Raw genomic sequence first — 23655 nt, 5'->3', positions numbered from 1 at the left:
GTGGACATACTTGTTTTTATTTCCTCTCTCATGACTTACATTTGTCTTCAGTTTTGAGAATTTGATCTCCCTCTTTTTTGGTCAATTTTGATAATTATATTTTTATTCCATTAATATTTTAATAAGAAGAGTTCTCAGTTGTGTTTATCATAGACAGTTACTTTGATTTTAATTATAGTGATTTCTCATCTAACAACTTTTTTCTCTTGAGACTAATTTTGTGCTTGTTAATTTATTCATTTTTAAGCTTTCAAAATTTCGTGGTCACTTTGTAACATTTTTTCTGTTTCTTTTTTTTTCCTCTCCTGCTACAATTTTCAGAGGTCTAAAAAGACCTCTGAGGACTAGTTTAGCTAGCTGCATTCTTTTCATTTCACTTGTATTTTTTCTTTTATCTGATTGTTTGTATTTTTTTTTGTTTCCCTACCTAACATTGATTTAAGCCCTATGAAATAGTATTTATAATTTAGATCTTCAGGTTGTAGCCATTTTTGAAGGAATTAGAGACAGCAATAAGAATGTTTTGAGCATAAAGCAATAGAAGTAAACAGAATAGTGAAAAATAGGACCCATGAGAATAGATGAAAGGAAACTGTACTTTTGGGGGAGGGGCAGAAAATGACTGTATTGAGTATTTAAAAAACTATTATTATCAGTGCTAGAACCGTTTTTCCATAGATGAAAGAACTAAAATATAGCTAAGTTGCTGCAGGAGATTTAGGTTAGTCATAGTAAAGTCTTGCCCTCCTCTCACAGTCAATAATCAGACATAAGGATGGGCTATAAAAAAATAGAGATTTATTTCTGGAGATATAAAGGAAAATAATAAATACAATGTAGAATGAAATATGAAATATACATATGTAAGTATATATTTAAAATATGTATGTAGTTTATTAAACTATAAAAATATATAAATATATAAACTATAAAAATATATAATATATAAAACATAGTATAATTATATAACAAGATAATTATATTATACATAATATAATTATATAATACATATTATATATAATATATAAAAATATAGTTCATTAAACTGTAAGTAAAATTATGCACAAAATCCACTGCTTTTTTCTTCCCTTCTTGAAAGTTCTACGTATAGAACATAAATGCTCTCAATTTATATATTATGAAACTGGACTGTTGATCTTCTGTACTAATTCCTTTTTTCTGTATTTGTTCCTTTTCTTCTAAGTGAGACATTCTTCATGGTATATTGTAAATGTCATTCGATTGAGAAACCAGTGTTCTAGTTCTCATACTTGTTTACTATATAACCTTGGAATAATCACTTGAAGCTGGTCCTTTTCTCTCTCACTTGTCTAGTGAAGATATTGGGTTATATAAGTCTCTAAAGTCCTTTCTACCTCTTAGATTGTATTATGTATGACCTATGATAGGGTTGAATCTACCTATTAGGATATAATAAGTATTAAAAGTTAGAGAATTTGTTGTTCTTCAGTTGTATCCATGACCCCATTTGATGTTTTCTTGGCACAGATATTAGAGTGATTTGCTCTTTCTTTCTCCAGCTCATTTTACAGATGAGGAGCCAAGACAAACAGGTTAATGACTTGTCCAGGGTCACAAGCTAGTAAGTGTTTGAGGCCAGATTTGAATTTAGGAAGATGGGTCTTCCCGAATTCAGACTTAGCCCTATATCCACTGCGCCACCTAGCTGCTCTAAGGAATCTAGGGTCCATAAAGGAAATAGGGACAAACTTGAATTTCAGTGCAATAAGAATCTGATTTTTTAGAAATGAATTATCTTGATTTTTATTATTATAAATTTTTTTTCATCTGTTTCACTTACATTTCTCTCTACTTGGCCTTCATATCATGTGCAGGTGTTTGACAGATGAATGGGAAGCACTCAAATTAGACTGGAAAGAATATCTTTTTAAAATTCTGCCTAAGCATATAGGAATGTTATTAGAAGTTTAAAAATCAGTGTTAAGACGTTTGAAATGATTAAAATGAATTCACAAATTGAAGAGAAAGTATGACCCATGAATATTTACTGGATGATAATCTAGAGAGAATCAAAAACTTCACATTTGTTTTAGAATGTAGTTAGAAGTTGTCTTAGTTATTATTGTGTTGAAGTTACTTGGTGCCATTATTTTATTTTTAATATGCTAATTATTTTTAAATGCAAGGCTTCATAGTTGTATCCTTTATGTCTTCATCCTGATCCAAGCAGTTAATTCAGTTTATATTTATTTAGTGCCTACTATGTATAAAGTAATATATTATTTGTTTGGCCATACAAAAAAAGAGGAAACAATGCCATAGAAACTTTCTTTCAAATCGCACCTGACACTCATTTTGTAATTGTGGGCAAATCACTTAATCCTCCTTAGTCTTCATTTCTTTTTCTGTAAAATGGAGGTAATATCTATAGTACAACTAGTTTGATATTGATTCTAGTATGACTAATACATAATTTGATTTATTTTGAATTACAAAATTATATTAGGAAACATTTAATTTGAGCTGAAGTTCATTTTATGTGAAATGTACAAGCTGGTTAAGGGTTTTATTATGCTCTTACATCTTCAGTTTGCATTTGCTTATTGTCATTTATGAATGTGATAGGTTGCTGCCTATCATATTACCAGTAGCTGTGTTAGTTTTTGGTTTTGGTTTTTTTTTAAGAAGGGCCCTTCACAAAATGGACAAAAGGAAGACTGCTTCTGATGGAGACACTTAACAGAACAAGAAAGAAGAGTCTTGGTTGTTACATTAAAATACAAATTACATTTAATTGAATGGCATGAATGAAGTCTTAGTAACATAGTAACCATAAGCAATTTTTAAGAAATCTTGGAATGCCTGTATCTGCAGTATAGAATATTATAAAACATGCAGGTGAAATAAAAGAAAGAGGCAAAATTGTACTGCCTTTTTTTGCGGTTTGCAAACAGTTACAAGGACAAGAAGTGTTACAGTGATAGAAATGGAGCATCTTTTGGTTTGTATGGACTAAAATTTGCAACCCAAATACATTCTTCTTAGTAGAGCAGCTGTTTGGAACAAAGCTTCAAATTTAAGGCAGTAAAAAAATATGGAAATGAATTGGATAGTGAAGCAACTTTTACTGTAAGCATGGGTTGGTTCCATCATCAGTTGCATAATGCTAAAATATCATAGAAGAGGTTAATGAAGATGCAGCAGCTAAATATCCTGATTTTTGAAGAAAATAATCAAAGAAGACAGATACACTGATCAGCACATTTTTTATTGCATATGAAGCAGATTTATTTTGGAAAAGAATGCCTTCTAGAACTATTGTCTCTAAGAAGAAAAAAAAACAGCACAACCTGGGTTTAAGTTCTAAGTATCGCCTAACACTTTTATTGTTATGCAGTGCGTAATGCAAAAGGGAATTTTTAAATGAAAGCCCATGCCTGTCTGTCTTGAAACCCTCACTCTATTAGGTGCTATAGCCATTGCTTATTTTAGTTCTTTGGTGGTCAGATAAGAAAGCATTGGTGACTAAAGCTTTTTTCAAAGACTAGTTTTCAAGTTATTTTTACTGTTGCTAGGAAAATGTTGTATTTAAGATTAACCAGCTATATTTGCTTCTTTGTGAGACAAAGTGAGCATGCAGATTTATGGAGATGTGGATTAAGCTCCTTAGAACTACCAGCTTCTATAGGTAGATTTAAAGAAAGAGAAGATAGCTCAGTCTACACTGCTAAAATATTTTAAATTACAATAATGATATTTTTCTTGTATCATTAGTGTTGACTTTAAAATATTCAGTAATTTTTTTAAGATTTTGCTTTCTTTACTCCATTTCTTTGTAATAAACGAGTCAGAAATATATTTTTGATGTCATTTGATATGTTAATAAACCGATGAAAATGTTAATTAGGACCTCACTGTACCTACTTCATACTACTGTCATGAAGATTAAATTCAGTAAGACATGTGAAGTGCTTCACAAACATTTAAGCCCTATATAAATTTCATATTGATATTATTATTGATAATAAAATAGGAAGTATAGTTTCTGCTTTTAGCTTAAATCTACTCATAAAATGTGTTTAAGAAATAGTAATTAGTGAGTACTATGAAGTATTTTTCAATCCCTTCATCATCCTGTACTATCGCCATCTGTGCCACATGTCATTGTTCCCCTCATTTTTATAGAAAGGAACATTTTTTAAAAACACCTCTGAATCCTTAAGATCGAAAGTGACTGGGGTGGCAGAATTGTTCTCAGAATGGGACATAATAAGAAGCCTTTACACAATTCCATTCCCCATGGCTTGTTGTTTTATTTTTAAATTTTTAAGTTTTTTTTAAGATATCTAGGAAACTGTAGGTTTGAGCCATACCCTCCCTCTGTGCTACAAATGCCTGAGAGTTTCTGGAAATGTTACCATCTTTAGATCCAGTAGTTTGGAAGAATCAGTCATGATTAACACATTGATATCCCAGTATAGTTATTGAAGGCATATAGAGAATGCAGATTACTTCCCAAACTGTAATAATGTAAAAACAAGTGCTAGCACATTTGCTTAAGGCTCTAGTGAAACCAATCAGTGAGCCTAATCACCAATTAAACATATTGCTCTTTTTGGGAATTTGTGTACTGGTTTCTTGACTGAGTTCTCTGATAGGGAGTACAGTAATATTTCATGAGATTATAACTCATTCTTGATGAGGGCTGGAAGAGGGGTGAAACCCCTACAAAGACTGGGGCACCAGGGTCAGGTCACCAGGAAGGAATTTGTGGACTCAAGCATTGTTGAGGTCAAGGTAAAGATTTATTATGCTTTTCGGGGGACAAGAGTTCTTAGGGAACCTGCAACCTTAGAGAGGTACAGGTAAAATTTATATAGGATATTCTGTAGTAAGATGTGGGCCAAATATGCTAACTAAGTGTTTTTGGGGTGGGATTAGGGAGTGATTGAGGAGTAGTCAGTTCTTAAAGGAACATGCGCTTTTGGTATTTACTGTGCAGATATTTCACCCAGAGTTCATCAGGAAATAGCCCAAGGAAGGGCCTACCCAGAGGTGTGGTTTTAGGCCTCAAACATCACTAAGTCAGCCAACTGTCACAGGGCTGACTGAGAAATATCCAGGTTGCTCTCATCCATGTCTGGTTAGACAAGATAAATGTAAGTATATGTATGTCTAAGTCTAGGATACATATGATTGGTCAGTGAGTAGTAAATGTCAGCCAGTACACTGCTGGTTCAGACTAATAAGTTCTATGGGTGCAGCTGGGTGCTGTATCAGGAAGGGAGATAACGGTTGTTGCTGGGGCAGGCTGTGTCCTTGGGCTGGGGAGGAACTGCCTGGGATAATATTTTGGGGCTAGGGAGGAATGTGATTTTTAAAGAGAAATGTGATTTTAGAATTGGGGTCCAAGCACCCCGTCAGTCAATCCTCATAATTTTTTTTTGTTTGTTTAGGAAAGGGATAGAATGCCATGAAAATAGTTTTTTACTTGATTGAACCTGTCTTCTATTAGACTTTAAAACTAATGAAGTTCAGAGTTGCAAAGTCTTTCAGAGTTGTTTTACTTAATATTTTTGTCATTATATACATGATTCTGGTTTTTCTCACTTCATTGCCTTTGTACTTTTTCTCAGATTCTTTTGAAATTCTCCATTTTTATCATTTCTTTTCATATAATAATATTCCTTTATATTTGTGTGCCATAATTTATTTTGCCATTCCCTAATAGGTGGCTTCTATGTAAGTTTCCAGTTTTTGGCTACTGTGAAAAGAATTTCTGTAATTATTTTTGTACATATTGTCCTTTCCCTCTGTCTTTGATCTCTTTGGGGAAATAGGCCTATTAGGGGAATCATTGGGTCAAAGAGTATGGAAGTAGTATTTTAATTTGTATTTCTCTAATTCATGCTTTAAAACATTTTTTCCATATCATTATTGATAGCTTATATTTCTTCCTTTGATAACTTCCTGAAATTTTCTATCTCTTGTTGGTTTTTGTTGGCATCAGAAATACTGATGATTTAAGTGGATTCATTTTATGTTCTGCAATTTTGATTAAATTGCTATCTGAATTTGGATTAATTTTTTATTGAGTTACTAGAGTTCTTCATTTAGTCCATCATATTTTCTGCAAAAGTTATAATCTTGTTTCTTTTCCTGTGGTTATGTCTTGTAATTATTCTTCTTGTATTTTCTGATCTCTTGTCCCTCACTTTCCCTTCTGCTTTTGTCTCTTGTACCTCAGGTGCTGGTTGGTAGTTTCCAGGCATGTCCATCTTTCAAGAATAGACTGTTTCTTGGCTTTCCTGGCCAGTTTAGTTCTGTGGCTGGAGACTTTCAGAATCTTTAAGGTGTGTGGACTGAACACTGGCAACTTCTTATAAAATTTGCTGTGTTGCTGGCTCCAGGGGTCCTATCTGGGCCAGATGCTTCACTGCCCTGATGTTTCACCTGGGTCTCCATGTTCCACTATACTTTCTTGTGTGAGTTGGAGCACTTCATTCCTCAGTTTTAAAGGTGGATCTCAGACATTCTTGGCTGTCCTAAAATTTGCTCACTGCCAACACTTAGAGGCTTTGGTTGCTGGAAAACTTTCCTGAACTGTCATTGCATTATCAAACTCCTCTGCTCAGGTCCCTATAGGGTAGTAACTGTCCCCATTTTGCTGACCTGTGTTGGATGAAGGTACTCATTTTAGTTTTTAAAATTTTTAATCATTATCCAATCTGGCACCATTTTTCCTTAATCTTTCCTGGAGTAATTGTATTGTTCTGCCTTTTTTTTTTCTCTCTGCCTTCTTTAATGACAGGCTGTCCTAACTTTTTGAAAGAATAGATACTTAATTTATACCATGGATTGATATTTTTGATTTTGGAATTACAGAAGAAGCTTAGGAGGTTTCCCTAGAACCTTTCTTATTTCCTTATCGTGCTATTCTTGGGAGACATTTAATTTAGAACAATTTAAAAGCTTGTGACATTTGAAAAACTGACCCATGAGTAGATATAGTGGCAATAAAAAATGTGAAATACCCTTTGAGTCTCTTCAGGAATAAATTGTTATTTATCCGGGAAAGTGGGTAAGTAATGTTTTAAATAATTTCTTTTCCCAGTTTATTTGCTGATGACTATGAGGCAGCATATGTACCTGCATACATCTTTAATATGAAATTGTATAATTTTGTGCTTTACATTCTGTGTTTCCTGACTTAAGATATCTGTAGATTTTCTTTATTCTTCTGTGGAGGATGGCATGCTGTTTCCTTTTCAGAAAGCACAGGTCCATCTTCTATGGCAAAAGGTCCTTAACCTCTGGTCTTAGTTTCTAAAGGAGGGACCTATGAACTTGGATAGGATAAAAAATCATTTTAGTTTACATCTTCATTTTTATGTAATTTTTTCCCTTTGAATCCTGTGTATTTCATTTTATGCATTTTAAATCATTATTTTGAGAAAGGGTTCCTAGGCTTCATTAGCTTGTCAAATGGGGTCCATGACACAAACAAGTTTAGGAATCTGCTCTATGGGAGGAACCTGGTAACTCTTACATAGATCCCACTACTCAGGGGTTTTTCTGAGCAGAGATGTTTTTCTATTCTTCCAGTTTATTCTTTGTCACATTTGTTCTCCTTCAGCTCCTTTAACTCTAACATGATTTTACCTTCTTTGAAAAAAGACTTTCCATGATATAGTATGGCCCTCTTCAATTTAATTGTACTTTTAGGACAATCTAAACTTAATTCTGGGGACCATGTCACTTAGAATTATATCTCCTGTGGTGAGGATGATATGATCTCTTGGCCTGTTCCATAGAATTCATTAACATCCACCCTACCTATCTTGAGTTGATTATCAGTCATAAAGGAGTTCTTATCTGATTGAATTTGTGGTAGAGATTATGGATAACTATCAGTGCTGTGTTACTGGAGCACTTGCTTCATATAGACAAGGGTTATCCTCAATGGAAATCCTTTCCTCATATTTCTCTCAATACTTCATACAAGCACTGAGGAAAATTAAGTGAGGAATGGACATACAAGTACTGAGGAAAATATAAGGAAAGAATCTCTAGTGAGGATTTTTGCTGGCTCCTGGGAATTCAAAGACAAAAAGGAAACAGACTCTGCTCTCAAGGAGTTTAATGATTACTTTCAGATTTCCAATATTTTCTTTTTATTCAATATCTTTGTTCTGGGGAGGCATTGGGAGGAGTGTGCTGGGGCTGATGGCCTCTAAAAAAAAAGTAGCTCAGTGATCATTCAAGTCAACACACATTTATTAAATGCTTATTATCTGCCAGGCACTATGCTAAGCCCTGGGAATACAAAGAAAAACTAAGAGTGGTCCCTGCCTTCAAGAAGTTTATATTCTAATGGAGGAGACAACATGCCAATATCTGTTTACATATTATTTACAAATTTGTACGTATGTGTATATGCAAAGTATAATGGCAGGTAATCTCAGAAAGAAGACTGGAGGAGGATGTCCAGGGATGAGACCTGGAATATCTTATAGCATGTGAGATATAAATCTAGTCTTCATTGAGGCTCTGAAAACCAGGTGTAAGAGGTGGGATAGGAGTACATTCCAGGTGTGGACTCCAGACAGTGAGAAATCAGGGCGTCAACACATGGAGTGCCATGCTAGAGGAATAGCAAATAGGATAGGTTGTGAATAACTTTAAGTTACAAACAAAGCATTTTATTTATGATCCTGAACATAATAGGAATCCTAAAACCAACAACAAAACCCCCAAACCCCATGGAAAACAGATTGGATAGGAAGGGGATGGAGTGTGAATGAGAAGTAGAGGATGACGTTGAAGTTGCAAGTTTGTATGACTGGGAGAATGATGATGATCTCTTCTGGCTGTTTCTCCTTTGCCCCACTTGTCCCGCCCTTCTTCCCTTCCCCAATTTAGGAGCAGTTATTTTCTAAATGTGTGATTATGTAATAAGTTTTCTAGAACATGAAAGCAATGAAAGACAGGTCATAGTGCAGAACTTAATGTATTATAGTAAAGTTATTGAAGAAGATTTGGCGTCACAATTGATCTTGGATTTTAAGGCTGAGAACACAATTCATGCTTTTCTTACCTCTTCCCTTGGGACACTTATTCTTGTCTGGATTGTAGAGTTCTCAGATTATATGCCAACCGCAGCATGCCCTCCCAGTTTATTCAGAATGACCCTTGTTCTGGTGCTTCTTTATCAGTTTCTTCTCTTCTCAGAGAGTCTAGGACCATTTTTTTGTAGGCAGACAAGGTGTAATTTCTTGCTTCTGCCACCATAATTTACTTTTGAGGATCTATGGATATTTCATTTGTTAAAGGAGGGAGAAAAGGTTGTAGGGGAGAATCTGGATCGCTCCATGGCGCATAGAGAGTATTTGTTATTCTCCATACAGAGATAGTAGCTTCCTTTAATTGCCCTGACTAGAGTCTGAGACATTTTATCTGTACTGGCTCCCAGTCTCATGGACATACTTAGCTTAGGTGGCAATTATCTGTGAAGCACAGCTTAGCAGAGTTGGAAAAAAGGGGCTTCATGGCACCGGAATATAAAGTTAGCAAATGGAAAAGTAAAGGCAAAAGTTCCTTAAAGTTAGACCTGGGTTTAAATTTCTTCACTCTCCAGAGTCAGTCCCCTGACTTCAAGGTATACTATATAGGAGTAATAAATGTATCAATTGAGTGAATACTCGGGGCTTTTATTCAGTATTTAGTATCTTGAGATGACTTGCATCTGTCTTGTAGATTAGTATGTAAGTATAGGGGGCCCTGGAAAATGGTTCCCTTACAGAAGATAAGTTGGGCATTTTAAGAAACCAGCATCCATGATTTTTATAGTGGCAATGGAAACTTCATTGGAACCAGCAATTTTTCCAAAACAGTTAATTGAGATTATTAAACAGAACTTAAACTAGTAAGAAAAATTCCTGAACTCATTGATAGCTTTGGCTACAAATCTTGGTTTCTAGCCAAAACCACTTCGAATACTTGGAGCTAGTAGATGAAATCCCAGAAGGAATTCTGAAGAAACAGGATTGTATAGTTTTATAGGAAGGAAGGTACTTTGATTTTAAACAAAGCCAGTCAGAATGTTGTTTTTTTTCCTTCATCTTGTACTATGAAGATCCAGTGTGTACTAATCTACTTTTCTATAGTTGGGTTTAATCATCCCACCAATTTTTTTTGTGCACCATAAATGTTCAATAATGATTAACATCATCAATGGCAAGTACAGTGGGCTTTAGTACTAGAGATTTAACATTATGTAGATGTGAAGAGTACTCTAATGGCAGGCTATGATTTCAAGAATGTGTAATAATTTTTTTTCTCCTTTATATTTGATCTAGACCAAAAATCAGTAGTTTTATCCTTTTTTTTTTTTTTGCTCATCATAGGGATTCTTAAACTTTTTTTTTTGTATGTCATTGACCCCTTTGGCAGAGTTGTGAAAACTGTGTACTCCTCAGAATAGAATGTTTTTAAATAAATAAAGTAAAAATTCATAGGATTACAAGGGATATTAATTCATATGGGAAAAGTCACTAAAATATTTTTAAAAAAATTAGTGAACTTCAGGTTAAAAATATTTAACCTGAAAATTGTACCCCACAATTGTCATTGAAGGAAAGGGAGATTGTATATGATACTGGAGGGTTTGTCGTATAGTATGTACCAAGAAGATAGAAATTTTTCCCATTAGTTTTCTCTTTCAGTTTGTATAATGGTGTTTGCCTCAGGAGAACTTGTTTGGGATAGCAGAGGAATATTGAAAAAATATGTTTCTTAAAAATATCTCTATTTTAATTCTATTAACCTGAATATTTGAGAAAATGGAGTTTTATTAAATAATAGTGTTAATTAGCAAAAATGACCTTCAGTTGGACTTTCCTTTTTGTTATCTAGGCCACAAAGCCTAAGGCAATGGGAGTGTTAAATGGGTGTCACAGGTATTGTAGTCATATTTCAGGCCCAATGAGTGTCCTGGATGTGATTTCCTGTCTTTACCAACTGTAATTAAATTAATATGTAGTTGACTGTGACTGGGCATGAACAGCAAATACCTATCACTTACATTTTAGTCACACACCTGAATATATGCAAATACAGTATAGATGAACAACTGGGCCTTTGGTTTTCATGATCATAGAGTTGAAGGTTTAAATTTTTTCAAGGATGGAGACAGAAAGTGAGAATAGTACTTCTGGAGATGACAGTGTCTTTTGGTTGGATTCAGAGGTGATCCAGGTGTCTGATAGTGACACGGAAGAGAGGGAAATGGATTTAAGGTAATTATTTAATAATGTAATTTGATCCTTTTGCCTTTCAGTAAGTATTTCTTTTCTTTAATATGAAGTTTTGGGTTAAATGGGACACGTTTCTAGTTGCTTGTTACCCCATGGCTCTCTTCATTCCACAACTCGCCCTAGAGCTTGTAAAAATGCATTTTATATGACTTGTTAGAACACTAGGAAGGAAAGGTGTTAGACAGGTTTTGCACCTTCATTTCAAGTATTTCTAGTAGAGACTTATAAAGACCTACTACTTCCTTTATCTGATTGGCATCCATACTATGCATTTTTCTTCCCCTAAACATATTCTTTTTTGTCAACTTTATGATAAATCACTGTACATTTTTTTCCCCCTTTGGGAAAGGTTCTGTAATTCTTGGTCACTTCTTTACTTTGAACCTTAAAGAGGCTTCGAGTTTTCTTTGTTTTTGTTTTTCTTATTTTCTTTTCTCTGTTCCTTTTCTTTCTCTTTTCTGGTTTTGAGAGTAGGGTCATGTCATTTATAACCTCTCTTTTCCATGAAATTGGAAGAGAAAGTTTCCTCAAAATAACCCCTGAGAAGCTTTGAAAGTACAAACAAATTATTTAGGAAAGTTTTCTTATCCAACTTTTTAAAGCACTGTCAGTACATTATTACTTCTCTCATAATTTTAACTTTGAAAAAATTAAATTTGTTCTGGCCTTTTCCATGAAGAAGCTGCTTATGAATGTAAATTAATTCTTAGGAAGAGGAAAAAAAAAGTCACTTGATGAAGCTTTTCATATACTCCACCAATGCCACCTACATAGGCAATTAAACACCTTTTTATACTTTATTCATGAATGCTTGGGAGGGTGAACATGCCATTATTTTTATCCTGATCTTCTCTTTGTGTTTCTGTTCTTCTTGCCTCTCTCTTAATATACAACTAATTATTTTTAAGATTTAAAAAGGGGCAGTGAAGAGAGGAATAAAGATTTTTTAAATCTTCTCTGTAACATCATACTGTCTTTTTGTTTGTTATTTGTATTTGCCCTGATTGGTTTGGCAAATATTTTTAAATTCTGAAAGGAGAAATTAATTTTCAAAGTACTGTTAAGAATATTTGTTTAATGATGTGTGAAAATTCTTGGTTATTATCTTTAACTTCAGAACTCCGTAAGTGATATCGTCCTTATGGGTATCCTCTCCCCTGACATCTATTATAATCTCTCACAGACAGTTTCATGAGTTACTGTGACCAAAAAGAATTTTCCCCTATTAGCCAGCCTGGTAATGCTGGCTAATGCCTGGTAAATGCCTTTTCTCACTTTAGATTGTTCCTCTGCATAGATTTTTGCCATATGTCATGATTAATTTTTTTTTGCTTTTAGTCATTTTGTTTCAGAAATTTTATTATTCATTTTGCTTGTTATGCTGCTGCTCATCCCTGATTCAGACTCCTTCCCTGCTTCCCCATGTGTTCTGGTATTGCTCTTCTTGAATCATATTATTATCTGTTAATGTGATCAGTCACATCACCAGCAGTCAGTCAAATTTAAATATTTTTCTGGTATAGAAATATTTGCCATCTGTGTAAATGTTCCTGGGAATTTGCTAAGTGAAGAGTAGGAAAGGTACTATTTGTTTTTATATTGGAGAAAACTGGGTAGGTAGTATAAGAGTATTTGACTTAATTTATTAGTAAGGGAGAAGGGATGTTAAAAGTTGTGGCAGGAATTTTTTTTTCTAACTGGCAAATTTAGAAGTAAATCTTGGGAGACACTTCAGTGATACGGGGTTAACTTTTCATCTACTGAAATTGCAAAGAAACAATTTTATTTTGAGTGACTGAGTTGACTTCTGTATCTTTCAGGATACTATTGTTATATAGATTACTTGTCTTTGTTTATAGTTAACATTTTTCTTTTCTCCTCATCCTACTTGTTCTTCTCCTCTTCCTTCTCCTCCTCTTTTTCCTCCTCTTCCTCCTTCTACTCTTCCTCTCCTCTGCCTCTCTTTCTGTCCTCCTCTCAAAAAATTGAAATTTTTTTCTACCTGTTCAGGAATATGGCATTAGAAAATATGCAACAGCAAGATATCCTTTCACAGCACATTCTAGCTGAAATGTTTAGCTGAAGTGTGAATGTTAATGGCAAATGAGTGGATATTAGCAATTTTAGCTGTAGCTTTCATATTGTTGAACAATAGACTTAGTATTTTATATGAATTGCTTTGGCAAAGTAGATATAATAATTAAAGATAAAGCACATACTAAAACTTGAAAGTTTTTCTTCATGCTGCTTATAGAAATGAAGAATTTTAGAGCTGGAAAGATTTAAATCTTGAAAATACAAATATCAGTAATTTTGACCTAATGTATAATTTCCTCATCTATTTAAATGAGGATAATAATAGTAACTATGTCACAGGGTTATTGTGATGAGCAAATGAGATAATGTATGTAAAGTGCTTTGCAAAACTTAAAGCAATATAAATGCTCTTTATGGTAGTTACTAGGATTTGGAGCTGGAATCATGTCCACTCCATTCCCCCTCATTAAAGATAAAAGATATAAAGCTCGGAGAAGTGATTTGCCCCAGTGTTTTACATAAGTAGTAAACACATAGGTAGTTTTACATAGGAGTAAAATAAAAGTAAATAGAACTTGAACCTTACACAGTGTAGCAGGTGAGATATTGCCAAATCTTGTTATCATTGTTGAGCTTTTTCAGCTACTTAGTTCCACATTTATATGGATACATATTGTTAGCTCCAAATCCACACATTATAATGTCTTTGAGGGCAGGTACTAATTTATCTTTGTATTCCCCAGCTCCTGTCTAGTGCAGTACATTGCACAAATAAACAATAAATGTTGACTCAATGAATCTTTGCTTAAAAATATAGTCAACAAAACCAAAAGATAAAGCTTCCCACTTGCCTTAACTTAGTAGCTTCTATTTAATGGGCCACAGGTTTCAAGTTATTGTTAGTTTTTTGTTAAAGAACATTGCTTTACCTATTGGGGTTGTTGCTGTGTTCGTGCTTTGTTGCTGAAGAAAGGCCATGCCATCAGAGAAATAATGACATGACTTGCACTTGACTTTGTTTTGAGTGGGGGAGGACTGTGCAGGTCACCAGCCTCACTGAAACTCCAGAGCCATCTGAGTCCAGTGACCAGATATTCCTCAGGATGACTAGAGATGACCCAGGATGCACTGGAAGACCTTGGCTCCCTTAGGCCAAGGTCTATTCAGGTACTCACTTAGGGTGAGGTAATGCTCGTTCATTGAATAGGCCTGTTTAAGGAGTAACCAAGGGATAGGGTCAGAGACTTCTTCACTTACTGTACAACGAGATATAAAGCATCTGGACCATCCAGTGCCACCACCCAAAATTTTAAACAGGAAATAAATGACTGGGGTGGCATGATTAAGAGAACTGAGTACTGACCCTGTAACAAGAGGCATAGGAAAGACTATTCCTAACTTACAAATGACTAGGTCTAAGAATAAATAGCTGCCCCCTACTAGACTTTTTTTGTTTTGCAAATATCTAGAATTACTAGAGTTTCATAATAACAGTAGTTGTTATAAAAGAAAAGCAAAGGGGGAAAACCCAAACCAAATCTGAAGCTTTTTAGAATATCTCTACATTTAGAAGTGGAAGGAGAAAGAGCCATGAAAATGAGACACAGCTTTGGGGATTTGACTCTAGTCCTCTTCCCTAGAAGTAGCTTTCCTATAACTTTCTGATATTTTTTTTTTTTACCCATTGGGCATTTCATTTAAAAATTAAAGTATCTTTGTTACTTTTCTAGTCTTTACACCTTCCTGGGCAAGTCACTTACCTGTTTGCCTCAGTTCTTCATCTGTAAAGTGAGCTGGAGAAGGCAGTGGCAAACCATTCCAGTATTTTAGCCAAGAAAACCCCAAAATTGTCATGAAGACTCAGACATGACTGAAAAGGAACTAAACAGCAACAGAGCCCCTAGGCTCTTCCATCCAATGAACCATGGCCTCTTTTCTGTTCCAGGAAAAAAACTCTTATCTCCGGGCATTTCCTCCAGCTGTCTCTCATGCCTGGAATGTTCTCTGTCCTCATCTCTGTGCTTACTGCCTTCTCTGGTTTCTTTTAATTCTCATCTAAAACCTCTCTCCTATGGGAAACTACCTCTCAAAAGTTCTAATGCCATCCCTCTCTTAATTATTTCTTATTAATCCTGTATATAGCTTGTTTGTAAATTATTTGCTTGTCTCTCTCATTTGATTGTGAGCTCCTTGAGGACAGGGATTGTCTTTTTGTCTCTTTTTACATTCAGCGCTCAGCCCTATGCCTGGCTGTAAGCACTTAAATGTTTGTTGACTGACTGACTGCCTCAAGACTGTATCTTTTAGCAAGGACATTTAGTTATTCTATGGGGAGACACTAGAGAGCTGTGGCCCTAGTTTCTTTTAGACTTTATGAAGCGTAAACTATTAAAATCTGGTGCCCTGCCAAATAATATCTCATAGGGACTCTTAACCGAGAACCCAATTCTAAGATTCTGCCTTCTTTGAGTAGTCTCCAGACACCAGTGACATTTTAGAAAATTGTGTTATCAAATGAAAAACATTGTTACACGTCATATGTAACATCTTTATTTTAAAATGTGTCCTCTAAAGACTTCTGAGAGCTATAGATACAACTATAACCTTGGGAAAAAAACCTGAGTTTTTTTGGTTTCAGATTATAAAATAGATTATTATTTTTCTTGGTGACTAGTTCTAAGTGAGTTGGTCAAGTATGCCAAGTTATCTTAAAATAAAAAAAAAAAAAGAAATCTCAGTAACCAAGAGTACAACACCACAATATAATAAAACATGTCTTAAGAGCACATCAATAAAACTATAAATTCCAAGATCAGATGAATCAGATCTTTATTGTTAGCTCCATATAAATAACCAAATTTGAATGAAGTTAAACCTTTGATTCTTATCAAAATAGGGTCACAGAACTGGAAGGAACCTTAGAGGTCATCTCATCTAACTCCATTGTTTTTGACAGATGAAGGAATTGGAGCTTAGAAAAATTAAAGGAGTTGCCTATGGTCACACAGAGAACCCACTATGACAGACATGGGAATTTAATCCAGATTGTCTGATTCCTATTCTAATGCTCTTTGTTTTCCTCATGTTTTGGTGACATGCTTGACTTGTTTTCTTATGTCTGCTTTAGTGTGTAGCATCTAGCTTATGCCTATAGTTTCCAAGTCAGGGTAGAACATTTGGAAAAGTTCAGGGGGTCAGTTATTTGAGAGATGAGTTATTTTCCTTTTTCTTAGTTTTGCTGAAGGCAAAGATAAATTTTAAAGTATTTCATTTAAGATTCTGATCCTTCAGGTTTTTGAATTGGGCTTAAAGGTTTCTGTAGTTGCTTCCATTTATCTTTATTTCGATCAGTCTAAATGAAACTCAAATTTAGTGTTACATGTTATTCTGTTAAGCAGTTATAAATTTCATCTTGGTATAAAACAGATACTTGGTAAAATTAGGGCACTGCCCAGTGGAATGGGAGAAATTCTGAATAAATGAGACTTTGCAAGGCATATAGTATATTGACAATGGCTAGGTAGGATTCATTTTGAGTAATGTTCATGGTGTAAATGAAAAAGTATTTGACTGTGGACTCAGAAAACTTGGGTTCAAGTTGTTATTCTGCCACTAAATTACTGTGACCTTGGGAAAATCACTCTATGTACTTACTCGTTTTCTTATTTGTATAAAAATATTAGGGATATGGATTATGTAATCTCTTCAATTTCTATATTTTTATGAATGTGCAATTCACTTATTTCATTGTTTTCCAAGCTAAGATTATTCAATGAGAAAAATATACTGATTTCCTCTTATTAGAGAAAGGATGAATCTGTTAAGATTATTCACTCATCTAATTGTTCTTTATCAGTTTTTATTCCCATCATGATCCAACTAAGCTACATCATCCATTCTAAGCTCCATTCTATACAGTGATAGTAAACCAATTTTAATATTCAACTGCAGAAGTCTTAATTAGGAGTACAAATTTGCAACCATTTTACTTGAAGTTCACTTCTACTATATGTATTATCTCATTCGATTAGAATATAAGCTCTTTGAGAGTAGAAACTGTCTTGCATTTTTATTTATATCATCAGCACAGAACAGCACTTTGAGTACACACACACACACACACACACACACACACACACACACAGAGTAAGCAGTTAATGCTAGTTCATTCCCTGAAGTGAGAAGATAACTCATTTGCATGAATATATACAAAAAATATACAGAAGAGATACATTTTGGGGGAGGGGGAGCGTTTGAAGCAAGGCACTCACAGATGGGCTATGCATTAGAAAATGCCTCTTATAGAAGGTGAAGCTTAAACTGAGCCTTAAAAGAAGATAGGGATCTTAACATGCAGAAGTGAGGAAGGAGTGAATTCCAGGCATGGAAATGGTAGGTGGAGTGTTGGAGGAGATCTCGAATTGCTAAGATCATAGATTCATTCCAATATTCAAGTTTCCCCATTATGCAGCAGAGTGTTTGTACATATGAGACACTTAATAAGTGTTTGTTGAATTTAGTCAATCAATTAGTAACCATTTATCAAGTGCCTACTATATATTAGACACTGTGCTAAGACTCAGAGGTAAAAGATGGTCCTTGCCCTCAAGGATCTTACCCTATAATGGGAGAAACAACATACAAACAAATATGTACAAAGCAGGTTATGTACATGATAAATAGCACATAAATAAATAAAAAACTGAGGGAAGGTGCTAGAATTAAGAGGGTTTGGGGAAGGCTTCCTGTAAAAAAAGGCATTTTAGTTGGTACTTAAAGGAAGATACATAAGTCAGCAGTCAGAATAGAGGAGGGAGAATGTTCTAGGCCTAAGGGAATAGCCAGAGAAAATGTGCAGAGCTAAGAGATGAGGAGTCCTGTTAGTGGAATATCTAAGATGTCAGTGAACTGAATCACAGAGGTGGAGTGAGATTTAAGAAGACTGGAAAGGTAAGAGGGAACTAGGTTATAAAAGACTTTCAGTGTCAAACAGGCAATTTTATATTTGGTCCTAGAGGCAATAGGGAGACCGCTGGAGTTTATTGAGTAGGGGATTACTTGGTCTTTGGACCTGTGCTTTAGGAAAAATCACTTTAGTGGCTGAATGGAGGATAGATTGAAATGGGGAGAGACTTGAGGCAGGCGGACCCACCAATAGGTTATTGTAATAAATTCATGAGAGAGATGATGAGGGCCTGCACTGGAGTGGTGGCAGTGTTAGAGGAGAAAGGAAGACATACTGGAGAGATGATACAGAGGTGAAATCGACAGGCCTTGGTTATAAGGGTGGGAGATAGAATAGAACTGAATGAACTGATTTGATTTCAGATATCAGGAAGAAGGAAGAGACTTAAAACAGGTCAATATCTTGTCCAATGTTGTTGGGCTTGGTAGTATAACCAGAAATAAAATTTTTGTCTCATTTACTGTTCAGTACTTTTCTGCCATACCTGTTACGTATGAGATCTTCCCACTTGACCACAGAGATTGTCTCTTGTCTTGCCCAGCTTTTGCCTTGGGTCAGTCAATAAACATTTCTTAAGTGCCTAAGCAATCATTGTGTTTCAGTATTGGGATGCAAAGAAAGCCAAAAAACAAAAACTCCAAACCCCCCAAAATAAAAAACAAAACAAAACAAAAATAAACCCATACCACAAAACCCAAATAAATAACCAACCTCTACCCTCAAGAAATTCACAATCTTGTGGGGAAAGGCTGCTCTGTACTTTGTTCCAGCATCTGTACTTTGTTACTAACCTTTGCTGACAAATTTCAAAAGTAGATGTTTTCTTCTACACCAAGGATTCTTAACGTTGGGGGCTGCAGGTTTCCTTCCAATGACCCTGTGGATAGTTTCAGAGGCTATATGAATTTGAATGGGGAAAATTACATCTTTATTTTCATTAACCTTTGATTTTCTTTGTAATCCTATGCATTTAATTTTGTACATTTAAAATCACTATTCAGAGAAGGGGGTCACAGGCTTCACCAGTCTACCAGAAGGGTCCATGACACACAAAAGGTTAAGAGCTCCTGTTCTAAACGGATATTTTTTCCTTTCCCTAGTTCCTTTAGATGACCTGTTTGGAGTCAACTATTCTGCCTCACTTGTAAGACCAAGGGTAATTTTTCGAAAATTCATTAAAGGTTAAGTGTTAACTATTAAAAGAAAAAAAAAAGACATTTCAAGGGTTGTTACAATAGCGCACATGGGGAGCTTGATTCACTACACCAAATACTTACCCTTACTTTATCACCATTGTATGCATAATCTCCCTCCACTTCCTCCTCCTCAAAAGTAATCTTGTTTATTTAAGTACTTATCAAAGATCATAAAAGCATAGTAATAAAGTTGGAAGGGACCTTAGTGGTCGTCCAGCCTTAGTTTCTTATTTTACAGATGAGAAAACTGAGAGATGCTTAATGACTTAATTAAGGTCACAGTAGTTTTGTGAGCAGTATTTCATACAGAAATGCATTTAATTTCACCACTTTTAGGGTTTAGGTGGGTCAGACTATTTTCCATCACTTTTCAGCAATAGGTATGTTTTTTGACTATTCAGTTTGGAGAGGGGAGTAACCTTTTCTTTTTTTTCTACCTTTATTCTCAGGAATGATGAGGTGTAGTAGTTCAGTTTTTCAGTTTCCAGAGTTTTAATTGTTAACAGTTTCTGAGGAGAGGAGAAATGTCTTAGGTTTTCTTTTTCTCCCACCTTTCTCATTGGTAGCTGGTAGAAAAATCCAGAAATGATGTAGCTCATGTTTCAATCAGTCCTCACCTCTCATGAATTTAGTTGATGTGATGTTAATTTAAGGTTAATGATGGATGGGGAAAGAATTAAAGGTCTTCCCCACACATTAATAGGCCTCAATACCTTTGATTAATTTCTACTGATGATCAGAGGGTCGTGTCCTTCCACTCTGAAAAGTGTATAAATACTCAGAGGTGAGGTTTTACTTTGGAGATTACTCATTAGAAGTGTTTGGCCAGACGAGACTTTGGGCAGCCACTAATGAGGCCCCCTTGGCTTTGAAAAACCAGATGCTGGTGCATCTCTTTCTGGTAACTATGTATGTATGTAATGGTCAGACAGTTGGATCTGTCTGTTGATCTGTGATGTATGTATTGCTTATAGTCAGAGAGTTGGAAGTTCTGTCTGTTGTCTTTATTTCTCTGTATTTTCTCTGAAATTCAGACTTTTTCCCCTGAACTAAGTGGGTAATATATGTGCTTGATTAAAATAGACTGCTGATCCCTCAAAAGTTACTTTCCTTTTAGAAAAGCAGATCTAAGAACCTGTACAGCAGGCCCTTCTTTGTATGTTGGGGTCCTTGCTGTTACAGTTGATATTTGTGTTGGGGATGGAGTGAGATGGGTTGGAAGGACACAGAACTTCCTCTTTAAACTCTATCTTGAGCTTTTGGTCAGAAAACTTGATAAAAATCTAGGAAATTAACACATTTTCTCCAGTCAGTAGAAGGAAGTGAGTTATCTTAGTGAATTAACATATTTTTCCAGGGAGTTACTCTGTGTGTAGTTAGAATCAGTTGGGCAGCTAGGTGGTGCAGTGGATAGACCACCAGTGCAGGAGTCAGGAGGACCTGAGTTCAAATCTCACCTCAGACACTTGATACTCACTAGCTGTGTGACCTTGGACAAGTCACTTAACCCCAGTTGAATCATCCTGGGTCATCTCCAGTCATCCTGATAAATATCTGGTCACTGGATTCAGATGACTGTGGAGGAGAAGTGAGGCTGGTGACCTGCATGACCCTCCCTCACTCAAAGCAAAGTCAAGTGCCAGTCATATCATTATTTTTCTGATGGCATGGTCTTCTTTGGCAATGAAGGACAAATGCACACAGTTAGAATCAGTTATGCTGACTACTTTTCCTGAAGTAAACTATTACATGATAGAACTTATCTGGGCCAAATTGTTACAGGAAAACAATTTCCAAATTGCTGTGTATGTGAAATTTAACTGTCAAAGTGTTTAGAGCCTATTCCTGGCTACATTAATTTTGACTCTGACTTATAAAGGTTGCCTCACTTTCCTGAACTAAAATAGAGATAGTAGCAATATTTACTCTGTAGGTTGTTGTGAGGATCAGGTGAGATATTTGTAATGTGTTTAAGCAAAGTGCCTGGCACATTGTAGATGTTATACGATTATTCTCTTTCCCCATCTCTCAAGTATTTTCATGGATATTGCGAGGGGAACCTTTGTTTTATATATTGTCAGAATTGGAATTTACATAAGTTTATGACTTTTATACATTTAATCTTACCTAGGGAATTTTGCTAGTTAAAATGGATATTGTATCTATTAAAATTACTTCAAATTTTCCAAGGTTAATAATCACGATGTTGATGATTATGGATTATACACATGGATCACCTTAATTGGTTTCAGATCACTTCATCAGTTTTTAACTTGTGACATAGGCAGAAAGTAAAACATAATCTTCAATTAATAGATCAATTTTTTAAGGAAGTGTTCTTCTCCCCACATAAATTGTTAGGTTGATTAAAGTTATGTCTGCATTGTTGAAATAAAATTGATTGGGGACTATGCTTCATTTCCCTTTGGGGCATATAATAAATAATTGTTCATAGATCAAAAATTCATCTAGACTGGTTTTCTGTAGGTTCTTGTCAGATTACCTTATCACATCTTGACAGACTGAAGGCTTAGAAATACAGTGGTCCATCTCTTTAATTTTGTATGTCTTTTAAAAATTTAGAACCTAAGTTCTGGGGTTCAAAGACTTTAAAAATCTCGACCTAGTCCCAGATGAGCAGCAAAGGAACTATGAACTATTACTTCCACTTAGCAAAGAAAGCTCAACAGTGACTTTTTGTTTACCCCTCCTTCCATATGATTACACTTTCCTTCTTCTTGGTTCACTATCCCACTCATCAAAGCATCCTATCCAAATAATTTCATCCTTCCTTAAACCTCCCATGGCTCCCCATCTATCTCCTACAACTTGGCTTCTTATTTTACTGAAAAATGAAGGCTGTTTTCTGAGAACTCTATTCCTTTCTCCTCATCTCACTTCACCCAAGTGCTTTCCACCACTACCTCCTCCATCAACCCTGTCTTACATGTAGAGATAACCCTTTTCTTTTCCAAGGTTAATGCTTCTACATGCTCAGCTAATTCCAACCCAGATTGCTGTCATTTCTACTCTCTCACTAATTTTCAACGTCTCACTCTCTACTGCTGGTTGCTTCCCTGCTGCCTACAAACATAGCTATGTTTCCTGCATCCTCACAAAGCTCTCAAATGATCCATCTATCCCTGCTGGTCATCTTCCTATATGTCACATCCTTTCACTTCTAACCTCTTTGAATAGGCCATCTGTGATTGGTGCCTCCACTTCCTCTCTTCTCACTATCTTCTTATCTCTTTGCCTTTTTATTTTCAATCTCATCATTCAACTAAAATTATTCTCCATAAAAGTATCAGTGATCTCTTAATTATCAAATCTAATAGCCTTTTTTCAATTCTCATCCACGTTGACCTCTCTCTCTGACACTGTCAATCACCCTCCTATCTTTGGTATTCTTTTCTCTCTAGATTTTCATCACACTACTCATTTGGTTCTTCTCCTACTTGTCTCATATTTTATTCTCAGTCTCCTTTGCTGGATCTACCTTCATCCAGATTATACCCACAAACTATGGTGGTTCTGTAGGATTCTATCCTATTCCCTCTTTTCTTTATATTGTTGCTCATGTGGATTCAACTATCATCTCTGTACAGATGTTTATCATTTGTATTGTCCATTCCTAACCTCTCCATATCTAATTTTATATCTTCACTTGTTCATTAAACACATTGAACTGAATGCCCTGTAGACATTTTAAATTAACATGTCCAAAACTGAACTCATTAGCTTTTCCCTCAAATTTTTGATTCTTACTAAAATTCCTGATACTGTGGAAGGCGTCACCATTCTTCCAGTCACTCAAGCTCTCAACGTAGAGATCATCTTTGACTCTTTACTCTTCTTCTTCTCCCATTCCCCTCAATTCTGGTTTCTAATATTTTGCCAAGTTTTGTACATTTTACCTTTCTGATATCTCTTGTATATGTCCCCTTCTCTCCTCTGACTTATCTTAAGGCCTTTTGCAATGGCCTGCTGATTGGTCTCCTTGCTTCAAGTGTTCTCCCACTACAATCTATCAGTCTATCTTCTATTTAGCTGTCAATGTGATCTTGAAGCACTGATCTGTTTCATTCCCCCATCCTATTCCAGTTTCTCCTTATCATCTCCATGAACAAATATAAAACCTTGTTTGATGTTCAAAATG

General features: G+C 35.2%; 1 protein-coding gene across 10 annotated transcripts in view; it reads left to right on the top strand.

Annotated features, from left to right (window-relative positions):
• The window catches only part of ARHGAP32 (Rho GTPase activating protein 32), a 419500-nt gene that overhangs the window by 117734 nt on the left and 278111 nt on the right, over nucleotides 1-23655 (top strand). The window contains exon 1 of one of the 10 annotated variants that reach the window (XM_072611575.1): nucleotides 1059-6335. The exons of 6 other annotated variants lie outside the window; for them this stretch is intronic. Coding sequence is in view for 3 of the 4 variants with exons in the window: in XM_072611580.1 (XP_072467681.1) it covers nucleotides 11167-11279 (113 nt within the window). In the remaining variant the exon portion in view is untranslated. 3 more of the 10 variants (XM_072611580.1, XM_072611570.1, XM_072611578.1) reach the window with 3 other exon arrangements.

The sequence above is a fragment of the Notamacropus eugenii genome, chromosome 5, assembly GCF_028372415.1.
Source record: "Notamacropus eugenii isolate mMacEug1 chromosome 5, mMacEug1.pri_v2, whole genome shotgun sequence".
NCBI classification, from domain to species: Eukaryota; Metazoa; Chordata; class Mammalia; order Diprotodontia; family Macropodidae; genus Notamacropus; species Notamacropus eugenii.
The sequence above is the reverse complement of the archived record's forward strand: the minus strand, read 5'-3'. Positions and strand labels throughout refer to the sequence as shown.